Source organism: Gossypium hirsutum, chromosome D01, assembly GCF_007990345.1.
Source record: "Gossypium hirsutum isolate 1008001.06 chromosome D01, Gossypium_hirsutum_v2.1, whole genome shotgun sequence".
Lineage (NCBI taxonomy): Eukaryota > Viridiplantae > Streptophyta > Magnoliopsida > Malvales > Malvaceae > Gossypium > Gossypium hirsutum.
Window position 1 is genome coordinate 4,415,211 of NC_053437.1, and position 20,133 is coordinate 4,435,343.

At 34.9% G+C, this 20,133-nt stretch overlaps 3 protein-coding genes and 1 pseudogene across 8 annotated transcripts in view; 1 reads left to right on the forward strand and 3 right to left on the reverse strand.

Annotated features, from left to right (window-relative positions):
• The first annotated feature begins 104 nt into the window (after positions 1-104).
• LOC107928121 (uncharacterized) lies at positions 105-2,459 on the forward strand. 6 transcript variants are annotated; one of them, XM_016859298.2, is made up of 5 exons: positions 123-241; positions 639-658; positions 793-1,046; positions 1,671-1,859; positions 2,102-2,459. In XM_016859298.2, exons 1-5 carry the CDS (start codon positions 138-140, stop codon positions 2,177-2,179), a joined length of 645 nt encoding a protein of 214 aa, XP_016714787.1. In that variant the 5' UTR covers positions 123-137; the 3' UTR covers positions 2,180-2,459. The 6 variants fall into 6 exon arrangements, with proteins under 6 accessions (XP_016714789.1, XP_016714787.1, XP_016714791.1 ...); XM_016859302.2 differs by having other exon boundaries at positions 128-241; positions 639-666; XM_041086828.1 differs by lacking the exon at positions 123-241 and adding an exon at positions 248-505 and having other exon boundaries at positions 639-666.
• Positions 2,460-11,462: 9,003 nt separating this feature from the next.
• LOC121213771 (bifunctional dTDP-4-dehydrorhamnose 3,5-epimerase/dTDP-4-dehydrorhamnose reductase-like) lies at positions 11,463-12,638 on the reverse strand (annotated as a pseudogene).
• LOC121214094 (trifunctional UDP-glucose 4,6-dehydratase/UDP-4-keto-6-deoxy-D-glucose 3,5-epimerase/UDP-4-keto-L-rhamnose-reductase RHM1-like) overlaps positions 11,555-20,133 on the reverse strand; it is an 11,423-nt gene continuing 2,844 nt past the window's right edge. Inside the window, exons 6-11 of the mRNA XM_041087847.1 lie at positions 13,323-13,621; positions 13,091-13,236; positions 12,817-12,993; positions 12,054-12,724; positions 11,764-11,961; positions 11,555-11,677 (exon numbers count right to left, since the gene is read on the reverse strand). Of these exons, the coding sequence (XP_040943781.1) occupies positions 11,555-11,677; positions 11,764-11,961; positions 12,054-12,724; positions 12,817-12,993; positions 13,091-13,236; positions 13,323-13,621 (1,614 nt within the window). The remainder of the gene's footprint in view (positions 11,678-11,763; positions 11,962-12,053; positions 12,725-12,816; positions 12,994-13,090; positions 13,237-13,322; positions 13,622-20,133) is intronic.
• Positions 12,677-13,022, reverse strand: LOC121213772 (trifunctional UDP-glucose 4,6-dehydratase/UDP-4-keto-6-deoxy-D-glucose 3,5-epimerase/UDP-4-keto-L-rhamnose-reductase RHM1-like). Its single transcript, XM_041086829.1, has one exon. The coding sequence runs from the start codon at positions 12,989-12,991 to the stop codon at positions 12,677-12,679; it is 315 nt and encodes a 104-aa protein (XP_040942763.1). The 5' UTR covers positions 12,992-13,022.

The following is a 20,133-nucleotide window of genomic DNA, read 5'->3' on the forward strand; positions in this document are numbered from 1 at the left end:
CCTTTTATTTTTAAAAAAAAATTGAATTAAAGTTATAATAGTAACAACAATAAAAATAAAAATATTTACCAAAAAGGTTTTTTTCTTTTTTTTTAATTCACGCTCAAACCCAAACCTACCCAATTTTGTTGGGGCTCATGTATGGGCCACTCCTCGTTTCCTTTCTCAATTGTCTCGGCTCTCGTCATATCTACAAAGGAAAGCTCAAGTCTCAGCTTGCGACGATCACCAGTTGCTGCAGGTAACCTTTTTTTTTCTTTCCTTTTGCCTGGTTTCCCACATTTTCATTTGTCAATACTCTTTAGTGAACTGTTCAATTCATTAGTTAAATTGGGTATTATTGGGTTTTTCATATTTTGCTTCAATTGAGTGGAAACGAGCTGCCTTTACTCAACTTCGCACTTCTCCTTTATCGTTTTCTCGACTCAACGTCCTTGTCTTTGCCCCTAATTGTTAGGGGCAAGTTGATTTCATAACTTCACGATCAGTTCATAAGCTTTGCCAGGTTCGTACTACAGATGTTAGACGGAATTAATGAAAAAAAAACTGGTCCTTTCAGCGAAAGATTATGAGTGATTGTATTCTTGCTATGTTGGTAAGGGATTAATTTTAAAAGTTTCTTGCTTTTTTAATTGCAGGTGGCTTTTACTGGCAGAAGGTTAATGAGTTGAGAGTCTTTATTTTTCGATTTTCATTCTCTGTTTTTATTTGTGGTTTAAGCTTTGGGGTGCTTTTGTTTTAATGGTTTTATTCATTGACATACTTGGATAAGTAGATCATATCATCTTCTAGGTAACATGAATAGGGTTAGTCAAAACTCGTCGTTGTTTCGGAGGTTGTTGCATACATTATCCCGTGATGATGGTCCTTCTGAAACCTTGAAGAAAAAGGTTCCTGAAATCGAGAAGACGAGGAAAAGGAGGAACCCCAAGAAGGCTCAGTTGTTTGTGGAGGTTCCCGAATCAAGATCCTTTCTAGATACAGCAACACTGCCAATGTATCTTGCTGTAGCTGGAATTGCACTTTTTGCAAAGCTGCTCATGATGGTTTGTTCTTTCAATCCATGTTTTTACTAGGAATTTTGTCTGTCATTTACTTAGTTTGATGGTTGCTCCTAGCTGATCTCCTAGCTGATCGGTCTAATAAACTATATGGTCTTTTAGGCTGCCTTGAGTATGGAAAGCTTAATATATTATATTTTCTTCTATGGATACTTCAATGTAGAGTAAAATAATCATTTTGAAAAGCATCTATTCTGGAAGTTTATTCTTAGATCATAGTTAAAACAGTTCGAAGAAATCCTTTTTGGTTATGTTGTCACTCTGGTTAACCCCCCAGACATCGGATTTTTCATTCTGCACAATGACTAAATACAAGGTATCAGGAGGAAAACAAAATTCGCTCAACAAAATTAGACACTAGTTATAGAATGAGGTCAGTGATGGGTTCTTTTTTTAATTATGTATGTTGTGTCTTCGGTCGCAGTCTTCTTGCCAAAATGAAATAGGACATGAGCCTTCCAAATTCACTCATCATTACACATTAATGTTTCTGTGTTTATGCTTCATGAATCGTCTTAAAACAGTTACGTGTCTCATTAAGTACTCTTGGTCAGTACTTACTATCAAATGCAGAGGTATTTGTTTTATTGATATTTTGTCCATTGGCAGCATGATGAATCAAAGTCCCAGGAAATGATTGAGCGAAAGATAAAGAATGCTCCTCCTGGTCAAGGCACCATTCGGATGCTTACTCGTGAAGAGTGGGAAGAAATTAGAGAAGTCAGACCAAGAACTCCTTTTGAATCCAAGCTTGCTCGTCCAAATGCAAAAATAAGAACTGGTGAACCGTTGCATATGGTAAGCCACATATCTGATACTCAATTTTGTTTGATGATCAAATCTATGAATCTGTTAATTTTTCTTATTGTCTGTGCCCTTTCTAAATGGCAGTTGGACTATGGCATCGTGTAGTTTTTTTATGCTTGCATTGAACGCATTTAGATGATTTTCAATAATATTGCATTAGCTAATAAGCTGTAATAGAAAAACCCCGGATGTTGATGGTTTTCGAATCTTGTTGGTTTTCTTCTTGTATGTAGGAGGACATGAAGAATTGGACAATAGATATTCTTACAGATGCACTTACACGAGCTGAAAACTGTTCTAAACACAAGTAAAGCTGATATAACGCGAGAAGATGTTGCCATATTTTTTCGCCCTTGATTACAAATACAATTCTTTGATGGAATTGAGAAACCATTAATGATGCTGATACCTAGCAGAGTAATTATGCATATCTACCTATTGGGAAATGGTTCAAATGGATTTGCTTGGGATTTAACTGTAGCTAATGAATGATTGGATATCTTTAGCAGATTTATAGAAGCATATTATGTATAACATGTTATGACATCATCTTGGTTTATCCTAAATAAGAGGATGTTTATATTTGTACAACTTTCATATCATTATTGTTTTGCCACAAAGAAGATATGTATCATTTGGTATTGTGAATTTTGTGCTTCCTTCTACATTTCAGAGCAAATGAAGCTTTGCAAATCAACCTTGAAGATATTATTATTCAGGGGATATGAATTTTTTATCCAAAGTTTGAAAGCCTTTTTCCCGTCGATTTCCTCCATGCATAATTGACCTACCTTGAAGTTATATTTATTTACTATTTTACCAAAATAATCTAAAAAATTTTTATATTTACAAAAATAACTCAGGTTAAAAAACAATCACCAAAATAACCTAAAATGAACAGTAAAATGGGGTTGTGGCCTATCAATGGTCGGCACCACCTGGTATTTTGGACCCATGATTGACTGATAATTGTGTCAGACTTAAAAAAATAATTTTTTTGATTCTGGCCTGTCAATGGCCGAAACTAGTGTATTTTTTTTAACTCGTATCATATTGGTAAACAGAGAAAAAAAGGAAAAAAAAATTTTGGATGCTGGTCTGTCAATGGCTGGCACCACTTTTATGTAAAAAAAAATTACATTTTGGGCTGTCATTGGTCGGCACCAGTATACGAAAAAATTCAAAAAAAAAAATTTTTGGTGGTGGCCTGACAATGGCCGGCACCACCTTTATGTAAAAAAAATTTTACATTTTGGGCTGTCATTGAAAGGCACCACTATACGAAAAAATTCAAAAAAAATGCTTTTTTTTTGTGGTGGCTTGACAATGACCGGCACCACCTTGATGTAAAAAAAAATTTACATTTTGGGCTGTTATTGGCCGGCATCAGTATACGAAAAAATTCAAAAAAAGTTATTTTTTGGTGGTGGCCTAGCAATGGCCGGCACTAGCTTTATGTAAAAAAAATTACATTTTAGCTATCATTGGCCGGCACTAACATATGAAAAAAAATTTTAAAAAAAAAATTTTTTAGGTGGTGGCCTGGCAATGGCCTGCATCATCTTTATGTAAAAAAAATTACATTTTGGGCTATCATTGGCAGGCACCAGTATACGAAAAAATTCAAAAAAAAAATTTTCGGGTGCTGGCTTGACAATGGCCGGCATTAAACTTTATATATAGTGAGTGGTTTGGGTTTTGATAGTGTAAATGGAATGAGAAAAAAATTATGAGAGAGCCATCAAAATGAGAGTGTTTTGTAGTATATCATCATATAAGCTTTTTTGGAGTAGATTGTATATAGAGTTTTTTGTAGTGTACAACCAAATTTCGGGGTTGAATTATATACTGTCATATTTTATTGGAGTTGAATTATATACTGTCATGTCCACGCTAAAGGTTATGCTATTAAGGGTTGGATGATTATTTGCACCATAGATGGCCGATCGAGTTATCCAATGCAGATGGACATTATCTATGGTGCAATAGTGTTTATTCCGCAACTAGGTTCTGATTGGAACCGGTTGGTAGAGTCTCCATGCAAAGGTATCTCATAGGACCTCATGGGACAATGGAGGAAGAAAAGGTCTAGAGCAGAAGACGATTAATTGTGAAGAAACTAGTATTGAAAATAATTGTATTATTTCTTAAGAATGTTTGTATTTTTTTATATCTGTAAATTTAATATAGTTGTTTAGGATTTATGATTTCATTTTTATATTTTTGTGTAATAATTTCTTAGAATGTTTGTATTTATTATATGTAAATATAATTTACTCTGTAATATATAAAGTTTGAAAATTAAATTTTTGTGTATTAATTTTACCCATCTGTTTGTAGTTCATTGGGTGTTTAAATTTAATATCGTGCATATTATTTTTGTTTGAAATTTATAATTTTGTATTAACATTGTAGAATAATTGTATTTTATTGTGTATGTAAATTTAATTTGTTGTGTAGTATTACTTATTTGAATTATTGTTTTTTAAATATTACGAATTCATGTATTCAAAAAAATAATCATTTTAGATCCATTAAATTAATATTTAAAAATAAAAAAAGTAAAAATAAAAGAAATATTTACAGAAAAATTTATAAAAAAAGAAAAAATTAACAGAAAAAATTAAAATTGTCGCGATCCTGGGGACGTCCCTGGCGCTGGCATGTAATGATCCGGATGCCTCTGTTGGCGATGCCGTGCACCTTGCTGAGGCGTTTGAGAATTGCTCGGTCCGGCGTCCAGTGTCCCGTCCGGTGTAGTTAGAAAGGTGGAATAATCATATACACCATAATCGGCACTTAATTGGTATTGCGTGACCGGAGGTGTCGATGAAAAAATATCCTCAGTGGTGGGTGTGCGTGCTTCGGGATGGAACTCCGGATGGTATGAGGATGATGATTTGGATCGTGTCGAATGTTGAGGGTGGAGGTTGTCACCAAAAATATCTTCAAATGATGGAGAAAATTCATGCACCGGATCCGGATCTATGTACTGTGATGATAAGCCGGGTGCTTCATTTTGGGCCCCGAGATCAGTGTTTGAGGCAGTATCAGACTCTTCGTTCCCGAATGGCGAAACTCGATTCCTACGCGGTTGTGCGTTCCTTGGTTGCCATCGCGAAGATTCAGGTCACACGTCTCTTTGGATCATCATGTACTAACCCTGGAATATGAAGGGTTTCCTGTGTGCCATATACCATGCTGCGTACTCGGGCGTAGGAGAGAACTCTCCTTCTAAGACATACAAGGGAGGGCGCCTTAAATGTCGCTGATTCCACAGAAAGATATACGGTTCATGTTTTTGTGCCCAATTTAAAGAGTCCCGACCCGAACCCTTTTTATCCATTCCGTGGACATCTTTGATGTCCACGGGAGGGTTCAGGATAGGTTGTGCACAACCAAACTGCCTCAAAATATCTGAATGTACACAGCAACCCCAAAACCCGCCACATTCAAATACGGTATAACTCTTTGATCGGGAAAATAACCGGGATCATGCAACCGGGGTCTCACAATTCTGTACAAATCCTACAATTATAGTAAATATATAATGTTATATTTATCGTTTTAAAAATAGTTTAAAAGAATATTTAAAATTAAATAAGACATTTTATTTCTCAGTTACCTTGTGCACAATGCTTGCAATGTGGTCGTTGCCATTTAAAAGAACATTCGGATTAGGATCCATGGAGTGATCGACGGTCGTCGGTGATTAGGGGTGTGCAAAATTCGGGTAAAACCGAAAAAATTCGGTTAACCGACCGAATTCGGTTAATCGGTCGGTTAACCGAATTTTTTCGGTCGGGGGTCGGTTAAGAATTTTTTAAATTTTCGGTTAACGGTTAAATCGGTTCGAAACCGGTCGGTTAACCGAATTTTTTCGGGTTAACCGAATTTTGCAGGATAATGGGCCTTAAAGTAAACCCAGCCGGCCAACCCAATTTATTTTTTCTCCTCCAGGCTCCAAGCCCAATAACCAAATATTTTCTCAAGAGCACTCAGGCTCCAAGCCCAATAACCAAACATTTTGCAGGTAGGGTACTTGTAACACTATTTTCAGTTATTTCTCAGTCGGCCATTTCTCATTTCTCAGTCTCAATCTCAGATTTTCAGTCAAATCGGGAAAATTCACCATTTTTGCTGTCCGTTTCTCTTCCAGCACACCAAAACCCAGAGGCTAGGTTTGCTTTCTTCTAATTTCCCTTTGTTTTTTTTTCCAATTTCTTCAATGGCAGATATATTTTTAATTTTAGGGTTTTGTTTTTTTTTTCCAATTTCTTCACTGGTAACATGCCGTAATGGACGTCCAGTGATTCCACTTTGAAGTTGCTACAAAAAGTCTCTTTTTGTTAAAAATGAATAAAATCTCAGTCGAACATGCACACGTTTCCTTCGTTTCTTTTTAAGTTTTCTACATTTTTCTTCAGTTCTTCTTCAGTTCTTTCTTCTTTAGTTTTTCTTTTTTCTTTCTAAGTTTCAAATCACTGCAAGATTTTTTTACATATTAAATTAATCTATTTAAAGTCTCCAGTGCTTTTCTTCTTCATCCTTTATTGCGTGGGTGACTGAGATCCTTTGCTGGAATTTGCTAATTTATCAAAGATTTAATTATGACCTTGTTTTTATTTAGTTTCTCTATTATTTTAATTTAATGATGGTAATCTAATATGACCTTTGTTGGAATTTGCTGATATTTTTTATTTGCTTTACTTTAGACATAGATTCTAAGTGATATTTTAAAATATTACATAAATTGATTTAACAAAATTAAAAGTAGAGATGATATAAATAGTAAAAGCATAATTAGCTTTATCAAAATACATTGGATCCAGTGCAAGTATAAATGAAATTTTCATTAAGATTGATGAGATTTTGTTGTTTAAGATATTAAATTTGGGAATGAAGCAATATTTGAGAAATAAATTTTAAATTGACCACCACTATTCAGTATTCATTATACTTGGACTTTTGTCAACAACCCAAATTAAATTAAACAAAACGTTGTTCACGCTGTAAAACATGGATCGAGAATGGTCTATTCCTTGTTAAACTTGGATGGTTTTTGGATAGTGTCAAGAGGAATGGTAAGATTAGGATATGCCTCTCATTTCATACTTCCCTGTTGTGTTATTTTTGTTGCAATATGAAGGATTTGCTGCAATGCTTGTTTAATACAAAATTCGAACTCAGTTATTCTACTACTTGTTAAGATTAGGATACCTTATGTTACCTGTTGTTGCTTGCCTTGTTAATGGAAGCAGAAATGTTAGTTTATAATTTTTGTGGGGTAATTTGATTTCTGTTAGTTTATAATTTTGTTTTCTCCATTCATGCAGTAAGGTTAAGTGAATCACTCTACACTGTGAAGGGTGCAGAAGACAATGCCGCATGTGTAGATGAGTTGAATCGGCTTGCTGGGTCTACTGCTTCCGAAAACTCATGTCTTGTTGCCGATTTTCATGAAGCAAAGAAACTAGACATGATAGGAAAGCCAAATGTATAGTATTCTGGAAGAGTCCTCAATAGAAGTATGGACTCAGTGTTATCTGGTCATACAATATACATCGATTCTGATATTTCAGTTGAACTAAATCGGTTAAGTCGGTTAAGTCGGTTAAATCGGTTAAATTGGTTAAGTCGGTTAAATCAGTTAAATCGGTTAAGTCGGTTAAATCGGTTAATTTTTAACCAAAAATAAAAATTATATGATTTTCGGTTAATTCGGTTAACCGACCGGTTTAACCGAAAAAATTCGGTTCGGTTAAATTTTTTTAAAAAAATTCGGTTCGGTTAACGGTTAAAAAATTTTGAAGGTCGGTTAATTTGGTTATTACTAATTCGGGTCGGTTAACCGGTCGGTTAACCGAATGCACACCCCTATCGGTGATGGTTAAGCGTGAACAGCAACGGTCATCGGCAGTGGTTGAGGGTGAACCATGGCGGTGGACGGAATAACCTATTTATGGTAGGGGACCATTTGAAAAGGGGGCAAAATTGGGAAAAAAAATTTAATACTTCTGACACACTTTTTTTTTTTACCAATCTTATTTATTTCATTCAATCTGACACACTTTTTTTTCTACCAATCTAATTTATTTCATTTAATTTTAAGCATTCAATTTTATGACATACTTTTTTTTCTACCAATCTAATTTATTTCATTTAATTTTGAGCATTCAATTTTATGACACACTTTTTTTTCTACCAAGCTGATTTATTTCATTTAATTTTAAGCATTGCATATCCGCAATAAGGACCGAGACTTGAATGGTGGGTGACACTTTCACCAAAGGGATGATGCAGTTGCATATAGTTTTTGCATATAACTTTCTATGGTCTTGCGACATACGAGTGGACGTGCATGTGTGTGGACCTTTTAGTTTCCTTATTATCCACATCTGTGTCTGCTGCATTAACGTGGCTCGGACACGCCATTTACAACCACTCGACGCTTTCTAACATTCTCCTGCGTACAAAGACTGCATCGACTTCGTTACTTTATAATCCACACCTAACTTCAAGCTAAGTTGTTTTATAGCATGTAAACAGTCTTTTTTGTTATCAAATTGTTGCCCTACAAACAATGCTTCTTTGTCAAAATCATTGTCAACTAGGTGAGTCGACACAATATTTGGGTATTCCAAGAACACGCATGCAAGAGTCGCATTAGGATCCACGTCGGTCATGAAAGACCCTAGATTATTTCTTATAACTATACCAGGGCCCGTGTTTCCGGCTGAATGGGGGTTCGCATTTTCACCCTCTACCGGCCCTTTCTCGTCTATGTCTTCATGTATGTCATCCAGATCGAGGTCACTAAAATCATCATTGGGATCATGGTGGGACTGATCATCATTATCGGACCCTTCATCACTATCTTCTATGGTGGCCAACACCACAGGATGGATCTCTAGATGAGGACACGAGTATGGGTGTTATACGAACATCCACCAGTGTTTGGATTTTCGGGAGTTGGCGTTGCCCATCCAAAACCTGACTAATCTTCCAATAGACGTTAAGATTAAAATCAATTCCGGAGTTTTGGCTTGCTGGAATTACCACTTGAATGGGATCTGGTTCAACTATCTCCGCAAACAACTCAACTGGGTTGGGATTTTCTATTTCAGGGGGGCAATAAATTGCTATCATTGTCCCTAAATCATCATCTTCAAGCTTCATTTCGAGAACTTTAGCGGATCAGTTGAAACCGAAAATCTGTAAAACAGTCTCAACATTTGCTTCCCGCAACGGCTTGATATCTTGTACTGATTTTCGTTTTAAATCCGAAAGCAAAATCTGTTTGTTAAATCTCATACCTATTTTTTTCGACTTCGAAATACACAGCCTTCTTCAGTTGTAATTATCATTTCTCCATCGAAATGAACATAAACAAACAATATTTGGGAACTCATTTTAAAAAAATTGTTTTCTTCTAAACAGAGAGGGAAAAAATTCAAACCAAACAAAATGGAAGATTAAATACTTATATATATTTAATAAATTTGGTGCCAGCCATTGCCAGGTCACCACAAAATTTTTTTTTTGAATTTTTTTATATACTGGTGCCGGCCAATGACAGCCCAAAATATATAAAAAAATTACATATAGGTAGTGCAGGCCATTTCCAGACCACCACCAAACAAAAATTTTTTGAATTTTTTTATATACTAGTGCCTGCCAATGACAACCCAAAATGTATTTTTTTACATAAGGTGGTGTCGGCCATTGCTAGGCCACCACCAAAAAAAAATTTTGAATTTTTTCATATACTGGTACCGGCCAATGACAGCCAAAATGTAAAAAAAATTACATAAAGGTGGTGTCGGCCATTGCCAGGCCACCACCAAAAAATAAATTTTTTTTAAAAAAAATTTTGTATACTAGTGCCGGCTAATGACAGCCCAAAATGTAAAAAAAATAAAATTTACATAAATGTGGTGCCGGCCATTGCCAGTCCACCACCAAAAAATTTTTTTTTTGAATTTTTTCGTATATTGGTGCGGCCAATGACAGTTAAAATGTAAAAAAAAATTACATAAAGGTGGTGTCGGCCGTTGCCTAGCCACCACCAAAAAATAAAAAAAAATTTAAATTTTTCGTATACTAGTGCCGGCCAATGACAGTCCAAAATGTAAAAAAATTACATAAAGGTGGTGCCGGCCATTGCCAGGCTACCACCAAAAAATTTAATTTTTTCGTATACTGGTGTGGCCAATTACAGCCCAAAATGTAAAAAAAAATTACATAAAGGTGGTGCTGGCAATTGCCAGGCCACCACCAAAAAAAAATTTAAAATTTTTCGTATACTGGTGCGGGCCAATGACAGGCCAAAATGTAATTTTACATAAAGTGTGTCGGCATTACAGGCAGCACCAAAAAATTTTTTTTTTTTTTTCCTGTAGTATACGATTTAAAAAATACATATTCCAATGACAGCAGACCAAAATTATTTTTAGTCTGACAATTATAGGCAATCTGTCAAATACTATTCGGCATTACACCCCCATTTTTTTCATTTCAATTATTTGTGATTTTTTTACTTGATTTTTTTATTATTTTTGGATTATTTTGATAAATCTATATTATTCGGATTTCCTCGTTGTTTCTTGGAACTTTTGAGGAAAAAATAGAAAATCAATAAAACAGAGAATGAGAGAAAATGAAACATTAATCACTGTCCATTTATAAGACCAAAAGAATGGCATGTTTCAATAAATACTGCAGACATTGCCCTTTCAAGATCCTAAAAGCCGGAAACAGCAATGCTTGGATTTGGCATTCGACAGGACTTGATTCTTGGCTAGATTAGTTTAAATTAATAAATTATAAAATATAAATTGATTCAACAGTCATTTAGTAGTTTTTTAATCGATTTAACGTTGTATTGATATACAAATTGATCCAATTAAATTCAAATGCCAATCCAATTTCAACAATCTTTGAAAAAAATTACATATACTGAAATTTGTATGAACCAATGGAACTAAATCTTCTTTCGTCCTTATGTACATAAAAAAATCTTATATCAAAAAAAAAAATCTTCATTCGTTCTTAACAAAGGTAACAAGTACAAACGTGTTTAATTGTAAAAGAACACATGTTCTTATGGAATTGCATAAACGTCAATAATATGATGGCAATTGCAACTTTGGAAAAGTTAATAAGAAAAGGGGCAAAAAGTGAAAAGAAATATATACTCTTATTTCAGTCAAAGGACTGGTAAGTAATATAATGTAGTTGCACAAGAGACAATTGAGAGACTCAAATACATAAATAATTCACTCATCTGAGTAATAAGAGATAGATGAATTTCCTCCATTATAGACCAGTAGGTGACTGTTGAAAGTCATAACATTCAACTAATGTAATGCCAAATAATACACCTGTCAGCCTGCAATGACAATTTGTAAAGCACCTATAGATGTTTCTTCAAGAATGGACGGACAACTAGGATACGCTTGGTGCAGCTATAACAATGAATGGTTTAAATCTAATAGTAAACCTTAAGAGTTATCTAGTGAAAATTAATGAGGTGGAAGACAAGATTATAACAAATGAATTAAACTGCAAAGATATTCCAGGCAATAACTAATGAAGAAAAAACATAGGATAATACCGAATTCTATTCCTGTAAACTGCTGCTCAAAAGGCTCAGGTTCTCTTGTTGGGTTCAAAGACATACTTAATCAGTGATCCTTGATTGGTAGCAGATCGGGGAACTCGTTCTTCAACTTGGATGCGTCCATCTCATTATTGCTTCGAGGGGCAACTATAACCTTGGCTTGTTCTTCCAATGTGAAGTTCACCCACTGAAACTTTGGGTCAATGTAAGTCTTATACATCTCCAGGATCTCATTGTGGCTTACAACCCCAGGGTTTGTAAAGTTCCAGATACCTTCAAGTTCCTTTTAGCCATCTCGATAGAAATAGGCAGAAGTTCATCCAAGATTGTCATGCTGTTGGGAATGTTGACCACCTTGTTGTAGCGTGCAATCTTGGCAATAAAGTTACGAGGGTTGTTTAGGTCAGATGAGATCGGCATTCGAACTCTGAGAGTGCAGACGTTTTCATATTCTTTCAACAGCTCTTCAACCTAAAGAAAAAATAATTGAGGATGTTTATGAGATCATAAGAAACAAACTCCCATACAAATTGAATCAGAATAAAGATATCGAAATTAGTTACCATAGCCTTGGTTTTTGAATAGAAGGAACCAGTGAAATTGGGTTTGTCTTCCTCTTTATACCCAATGCCGGAGCCCTCAGGATGTCCTGCATCGTACTCGAATATACACCCTGTAGCAAAATTCATCATCAAAAGCCCATGTTCTCTGCAAACATCTGCTAAGGTCAAGGTTCCAGCCACATTGGTGCGAATTGTTTCTGTTTTGTGAGATTCACACCAATCAACATTGGGCCTACCAGTCACACCAGCAGCATTAAAAACATGGGTTGGCTTTATATTCTGAATATCTGCCATAAGGGATGAACGATCTTCCAAGCGTCCTCTTCCATATTCAAAGGGAATACCTTGTTTCTCACATAACTGACCAAGCAGACCTCCAATCCAGCCAGTCCTACCATAGATCAAGAACTTCAAGGCTGGTTTTTGGGTGCTGCTACTAGTTTTGAAGGTTGGAACCACCATTCGGGTCTGATTAGGTCCACTTTCAAATGATGTACCTTTTCCCTCTTCAGAATCGAAGTGTCTCCCGCCAGGCATCATCAGCATTCTAGGGTGTGGAAGCAATGCACCAGAAACATCGCCCCACCATTCAGGATTCTGAGTGTACCATTCAATGGTCTTCTTCAGCCCCTCTTCCCATACAGTTCGCTCGGACCATCCAAGTTCTTCAGCTTCTGATCATCAAGAAAATACCTCTGGTCATTGAATGGTCTGTTTTCAACAAACTTGATGCTGGTCTCTGGATCCATCGAGAAAAGCTTACAGATATCTTTGGCCACATCAATCACTCTCCTCTCCTTCTTTGTTCCAATATTATAAACATGGCCAACTTCACCCTTGTGAAGAATGACTTCAAATGCCTCGGCCACATCCTCACAGTATAAATAACTCCTCACATTAGAACCATCACCGTGAATTGGAAGAGTCTTTCCCCTCATTGCTAGGAGAATAAACTTGGAATCAACTTTTCAGGGAACTGGTTGGGACCATAAACGTTGTTTCCACGGTTGTTATCACAGGTAGCCCATATGACCTACCATATGCCATAACAAGCATTTCAGCACCAGCTTTTGTAGCAGAGTACGGGTTTGTTGGGAGAAGTTGGGAAGCCTCATGGTTTCCTACAACAGCATCCTCATCCGTCTCACCATAAACCTCATCAGTGCTGACATGGATGAACCTCCTGATTTGACCAGTGACTTTGCAAGCTTCAAGCAAGACATGAGTGCCATAGATATTGTTCTTGGTAACTCAAAGCTGTTTCCAAACGAGTTATCAACATGAGTCTGGGCTGCAAAGTGCATTATTGTGTCGATAGACTCGGTAATAAGGAGGTAGTTAACAAGGTCAGCACTACCAATGTCACCTTTCACAAACTTAAAGTTCGGAGATGACTTGGAAGGAAGGAGGTTTTTCAGGTTCGAGCAGTAATCAAGCTTGTCAAGCACAACAATCTTGTAGTCCGGGTAGTTCCTTATGAGCCGGTTAGCAATATGTGACGCAATAAAACCAGCTGCCCCAGTTATGAGGATGTTCTTAGGGTATAAGAAGACATAGTGAAACCAATTCTGCAAAAATAAGAAACACCACAACCTAATATCAGAACCCTGGCAAAAGTTATGAAAATCAAAATCAACTTGCATAAACAAATATATAAAAAATGTAAACATAGAATCAAGTACCAAACCTTATATAATCATGTAAAAATCCAAAAGAAAATAAAGACAAGTTGAGTTCAGCAAAATTCCATCTTTACAGAATATTCCATCAGATATCATTCTATATAAATAAATAAGCGAAGAAGAAACAGGCAACCTTAAAAACAGATCTGACGGCGAAATCAGTGGATCAGACCATCCAAATGCAATCAAAATCACGCTATTATTTTTTTTCTATTATTTTTATAGTTTTGGTTCATCAAACTAAACTGGAAGAATAAACTACCAAGTCAATGCTCGCAATAGTAGCTAAACAAGCCAAAAAAGGAAATGATCCATAAATTTATAACTTTAGCAACAAGATCCACCTTATTTACTAGATCAAAGGTAAAAAAAATTCAGATCTTTTAAATCCCATTTCATTCATATATTAGGAGAAAGAGAGATCCGGATCCAATTAATAAGCAAAAAACTGTAGCCAAAGTAACGGCTAAAAGAGCAAAACCAAGACATGAAATTTCCTCACATTTTAGAACAGATCTAAGAAAATTAAGCAACACCCATATCATAAAATGGCTTGAATCAATCAAAAAACACTAAATTTCCCCCCAAAACACACACATACACAGAATCATCGATCACATTTGATCTTCCATCAAATCACACTGGAAAAAAAAAGAAAAATGAGAAGACTTTTTGACTTACAAGACGAAAGGAGAGAGAGCTCAATCAAAATCCAGATGGAGAAATATAAACGACGAAATCTTAGAGCGAGATTTCAGAGGAGAAGAGAAAAGGCTTTGAAGAGGGAAATTGCAGAGACTCCGCGTATACGTATCACTATATATATACATCTAAATAACAGTTAAGGCGAGCCATGAAATAATCTAAAATTCCAAAACTACCCTTATGGGGTAATATATTTAACTCGTGTCATGTTTCTTGTGTGTACAGTAAAGTATAAGGGTTAGTTGCGCAATGAAGAAAAGTTAAGATAGCCAACGCGGGTTCATGGTGTTTAATTGTGGACTTAATTATAAATTATTTTTTGGGATTTTAAAAAAGTTTATAATTTTATTTATTTTATAAATTAAATGAATTTGGACAATGAATTACTTTTATTTATTTATTTTCTAATATTTGAAAGTTATTTTCCTTTTTTATGAAGATTGCTTTCCTTGATGTATTATTTATTTGGTAAGTTAATTTCATGTAACTATGAAGAAGTTTTTCAATTTGTGTTGACTAATTAGTATTAATTTATTTCAAATAAATTATAATCTCTATTAGTAAATTTATTTTTAAACTATACTTTAATTTTTTAATTTTTTCAAAAATAATATTTAAACTATCAATTTTGTCTCATTTATTCAAAATAATATTAACAGATAAGAATGCAACACATTCTTATTTAATGTCATATTCTTATAAAGTAGAATAAGACAAAAGTGATAATTCATGTACCATTTTAGACTAAAAAAAGAATTAAAGGACGAATATAAAAGTTAATACATAATTTAATAATCAAATTACTAAAAAAAGTTTAAATTATATATAAAAACATTATGGTAGCATTTATTATTCTCCTGTATTTTCATTGAATGTGATTGTAATAAATGAGGAGTGATAATTAAAACCCCTAAAATGTTATATTTGTTATAAAATAATAATAATGCAATAAACATAATAATAGATGAGAATAGGAGAGATTTTTATTGCATTTCTCTTCTTTTTTATTATTATTACAAATAGTATATTCCTATATAGGGGCGAATTCAGAGGGTTAGCATGAGCTTCAGCCTTCCTAAAATGTAAAATTATTATTTAGGTTTTTATATTTTTTTAAAAATTTTAAATTAGTAAATATAAAATTGTATTTTGACCTCCCTAAAATTATAAAAATTTAATTTAATCCTTTACAATTTATAAAGATATAAACTATAAAAAATTAAATTTTCATCCGGCTCTCCTAAAAAATTATCCTGGCTTTGCCGCTATTCCTATAGAGAGAGAAAGATTAGACTCCACATTTTCTAATATATAAATAAGAAATGAGTTACAATAATATGAAAGGTGAAAGGTTGAAGGAAGATGAAAGGTTGAACATCCACTTTGTTGACACCATTTTTTTTAATGAAAACGGGGTCGACTTGGATTAAAAAAAACGAAAACGGGAGTCGCCACCGATCCTTTTTGATGAGGTGTGATCGGGTCACCTTGAAAAGTGGTTGTTTTTAATAAACGATTTAATTTTTATTAAAACAAAGATTTTGGTCTATGAAATTTAAAAAACGGGTTCGGGAGTCGGTTACGCACGAGGAAGGATTAGCACCCTCGATACGCCCAAGATTGGTACCTAGTTGATTAATTAGTGTCTTAGTGTCGAAAATTGAAAATTTGAAGAGTTTTAAAAATACGATCCTTAAAAGAAAACTCTGATAACGTGAATTGAAATATAAGATTCTCTTGTTCCGAGGGAATATCACATCCAGCACATTAGGACACGATACTCTAAACCATCGAAACCAAGATCACCTTATAGTTTAATGGAACCATATTTTTGAAGCTTTAAGAGGATATTTGGCTGTTTAGTCGAACGAGAAATCGAAACCCAGCACGTTAGGGCACGTTTCCTCGATTTTCCAAACGCGAAATATTGCCTTATTTAAAAGTTTAAAAAGGATATTTGGCTATTTGGTCGAACGAGAAATCGAAACCCAGCACGTTAGGGCACGTTTTCTCGATTTTCCAAACGCGAAATATTGCCTTATTTAGAAAAATTCTCCTTTTGATGTTTGGTGTTAATGCTTGACGAAACAATAACGACTACGACGAGGTAAGCAAAGTAAAGTGAGTAACAACAATATAATAGACAAAATGAAATGACGAGGCGATTACATAAACAAAGCATACAAATAAATAAATAGAACTAACGTTTTAGAAAAGCACAAATATACATGGATAAATAAACAAACACCAAATAACAATGATGACAATGAATACAATTATGTAAAATATATATATGTGCATGTATAATTTAAAACCATAAAATAAGAAATATGTATAAATTACAGAATATGAAAACATAGATAAGTATGTACATATATATAAAATCGGTAAATATTATAAAAATGTAAATGTGTATTTATATATTTACAAATCGTGATAATATAGAATATATGTATGTGGATTATAAAATATGTGAAATATACAAAAAACATTTTTAAGAGTATAAAATATATAAGTATGTATATGATGTAAAACATGCATAAATATATGTAAGTATATAAGAATTATGAAATGTGAAAAGATATATTTAAGTAGGTATAAGTACGTATATCTACATATATATGTAAAAAATAGAATATTAAAAGAAGGGTGTATATATATGCGTAATATATATAAATACATATATAATGTAATGTTAAAATATTCACATAATATATAATAATAATGTTGAAAACATCTATTAATAATAAATATATACTTATATGTATTAAAGATATATTCATAAATACGAAAACATAGGTAAATATATACATAAGATGGTATAGAATTATGTACATGGAAATGTATAAGAACTATATCTAACTACTATATGTACAATATATTAAAATAGAGACATAATATACGTAGATAAATATATATAAAACAAATATGTGTAATATAATTTTAGGATATACGCGTAAATGTATATATATTTAAAGAATGCATTGGTGATATACAAATATACTAACAAAATAATGATATTAAACCCTTAATAATACTACATAACATATACAGGTTAGTATTAAGTAGAATAACAATAATAAAAATACTAAAAATATAATAATAGTAACGTTAATAGGATATATTAGTATGAATAATATTGAAATTAAAATAAATAATGATGAGAAGTAAAAGGGATGAAAATCGAAATAAAAAAAAGGTTAGGGGGAATTTAAAAGAAATATATAAAAGAGAAGGACCAATTGGAACACGCTAAAACACGGGAAGGATTAAGAGTGCAAATATCCTGTCCTCTCGAAACGCAGCGTTTAGTGGGGATCGAAATAAAAAATGCGCTTGAATTTTATGCCAATTTAAAAAGAATGAAAACCTGATCGCAAAAGTTTAGAAAAGCGGAAGGGTCATTCGCGCAATTAGACCCTTCCGCAAAAACACGCGGACCCTCCTCGTGGGTCAGGTCGGGTCGGTCCAACCCAGGGCAAAACGACGTCGTTTTATCCCTGGGTCAGTTTCGCAAAACGTCGCCGTTTTATTAACCGTATAAAAGTTCAATTTCCTTTCCTGTTTTCATTTTAGCTGGGTCTTAAAAAAAAAGGGGGGAAAGGGATTTTTTCTCTCTGGGGAAGCCCAGAAACCGGCCAGGGAAGCCACCGCGCCGTCACAGCTCCACCGCGCCGGCCACCGTACACGGTGGCCGGAAATCGTCTTAGGTAAAAAATTTCTCTCTTTTTTTGTATTTTATTATACGCATACATAGATGAGTGTAAATCTGAAAGAAGAAACGAGAAAATATTAGAGACCTTGACTTGTTTTGCCGTTGTCCTCTTCTTCTTTCTCTTTTTTGCTAGTAGCGTTTCCGATTTAGGGCGTTTAAATATCCCCTTTTTGATATTTGATATATGCTACTTATGAGGTTTTAGCTTTTGTATATTGGTTGTTGAAATCTTTTCTGAGATTTTTGAATTTTACACTGCTCGGTAAAGAGAAAAGAAAAAAGGCCCCCCCGTTGTTCTTGATTTTGGCTTTTTAAAGCCGATTCATTTCTCTTGTTTTTTGTTTCTGTTTTGTTTATTCTTTGCCCCCATCCCTCGCATGCTGCTTTTGCCTTTGTTTCTGTCTCTGTTTGCAGGTCGTGGGCCGACAGTGGTGGGGTGTCAGACGGTATGGGCGTGGTGGCCAAGGCGCTTGGGCGGTGGCAGCTGCAAAGCATGAGGCTAGGGTTTTTTGTTTGGCTGAAAACTAGTATAGTTTTGGGCCATTCGGGCCTCTAAGGTTTTTTATCATTATTGGGCATTTGGATTGGGTCTGTTTTTGGGTTAATTTTGTTGTAATGGTCTGTTAATTCTTTATTGGTCTTGGTCTATTTGGGTTTTATGGTCTGGGCCCGGGCAAAATTTGGGTCTTACAGCTGCCCCTCTTTGCTCGTTGTCGTGTAACGAAAACAGAGCAAAGACCAAGAAAGACCAAATTTGCCCGGGCTTGCCGAGCCTTGGCTTCTTTTGGTGCTTTTCTTCTTCAAGTAGCCTCGTTCTGTTCTACTGTGTCTCGTTGCTTCAATCCACTTCACTGCGCTCCAGAGAAACATGACTTAAATCTATTTTGCTGCAACTCCATGGGGATGAGATTTGTTGTTTTTAGTCTGCTCCACTACTGCTTAGGGGATAAGATCTGTAATCCTCAATCTATTCCACTGCCAAATACAGAGACAAGATCTGCTTTCTTCGATCTACTTCACGCCAATACGTGAAGACAAGATCTATTTCTGCGATCTACTTCGCCACCAATATGGGAAGATAAGATCGGCATCTTCGATCCACTTCCTACCAATATAGGAAGATAGGGTCTGATATCTTCGATCTTCTTCACGCCAATACATGAAGGCAAGATCTGCTTTCTTCGATCTGCTTCGCCACCAATATGGGAAGACAAGATCTGCATCTTGGATCCACTTCCTATCAATATAGGAAGATAGGATCTGCTACATTCGATCTACTTCACGCCAATACATGAAGACAAGATCTGTTTTCTGCGATCTACTTTGCCACCAATATGGGAAGACAAGATCGGCATCTTCGATCCACTTCCTACCAATATAGGAAGATAGGGTCTGATATCTTTGATCTACTTCACGCCAATACATGAAGACAAGATCTGCTTTTTTCGATCTGCTTCGCCACCAATATGGGAAGACAAGATCTGCTTTCTTTGACCTACTTCGCCACCAATATGGGAAGACAAGATCTGCATCTTCGATCCACTTCCTACCAATATAGGAAGATAGGATCTGTTATATTTGATCTACTTCACGCCAATACATAAAGACAAGATCTGCTTTCTGCGATCTACTTCGCCACCAATATGGGAAGACAAGATCTGCATCTTCGATCCACTTCCTACCAATATAGAAAGATAGGATCTGCTACCTTCGATCTACTTCTTGCCCCGGGAGATAGAACTATCAGCTTCAATATACTCTACTGTGGTCAGGGAGGTAAAATTTACCATCTTTGATCTGCTTCGCTGCCAAATACAGGAAGGCAAGATCTGCAATCTTCAATCTATTCCACTGCCAAATACAGGGAGATAGAATTATCGGCTTCAATGTACTCTACTGTTGTCAGGGAGGTAAAATCTACCATCTTTGATCTGCTTCGCTGCCAAATACAGGAGGCAAGATCTGATATCTTCAACCA

Coding starts and splice junctions, on each gene's coding strand:
- LOC107928121 (XM_016859298.2), top strand. CDS start 138: ATGTATGGGCCACTCCTCGTTTCCTTTCTCAATTGTCTCGGCTCTCGT. Junction 242..638: donor ACGATCACCAGTTGCTGCAG/GTAACCTTTTTT, acceptor TTTTAATTGCAG/GTGGCTTTTACTGGCAGAAG. Junction 1,047..1,670: donor TTGCAAAGCTGCTCATGATG/GTTTGTTCTTTC, acceptor GTCCATTGGCAG/CATGATGAATCAAAGTCCCA.
- LOC121213772 (XM_041086829.1), bottom strand. CDS start 12,991: ATGAGGGGAAAGACTCTTCCAATTCACGGTGATGGTTCTAATGTGAGG.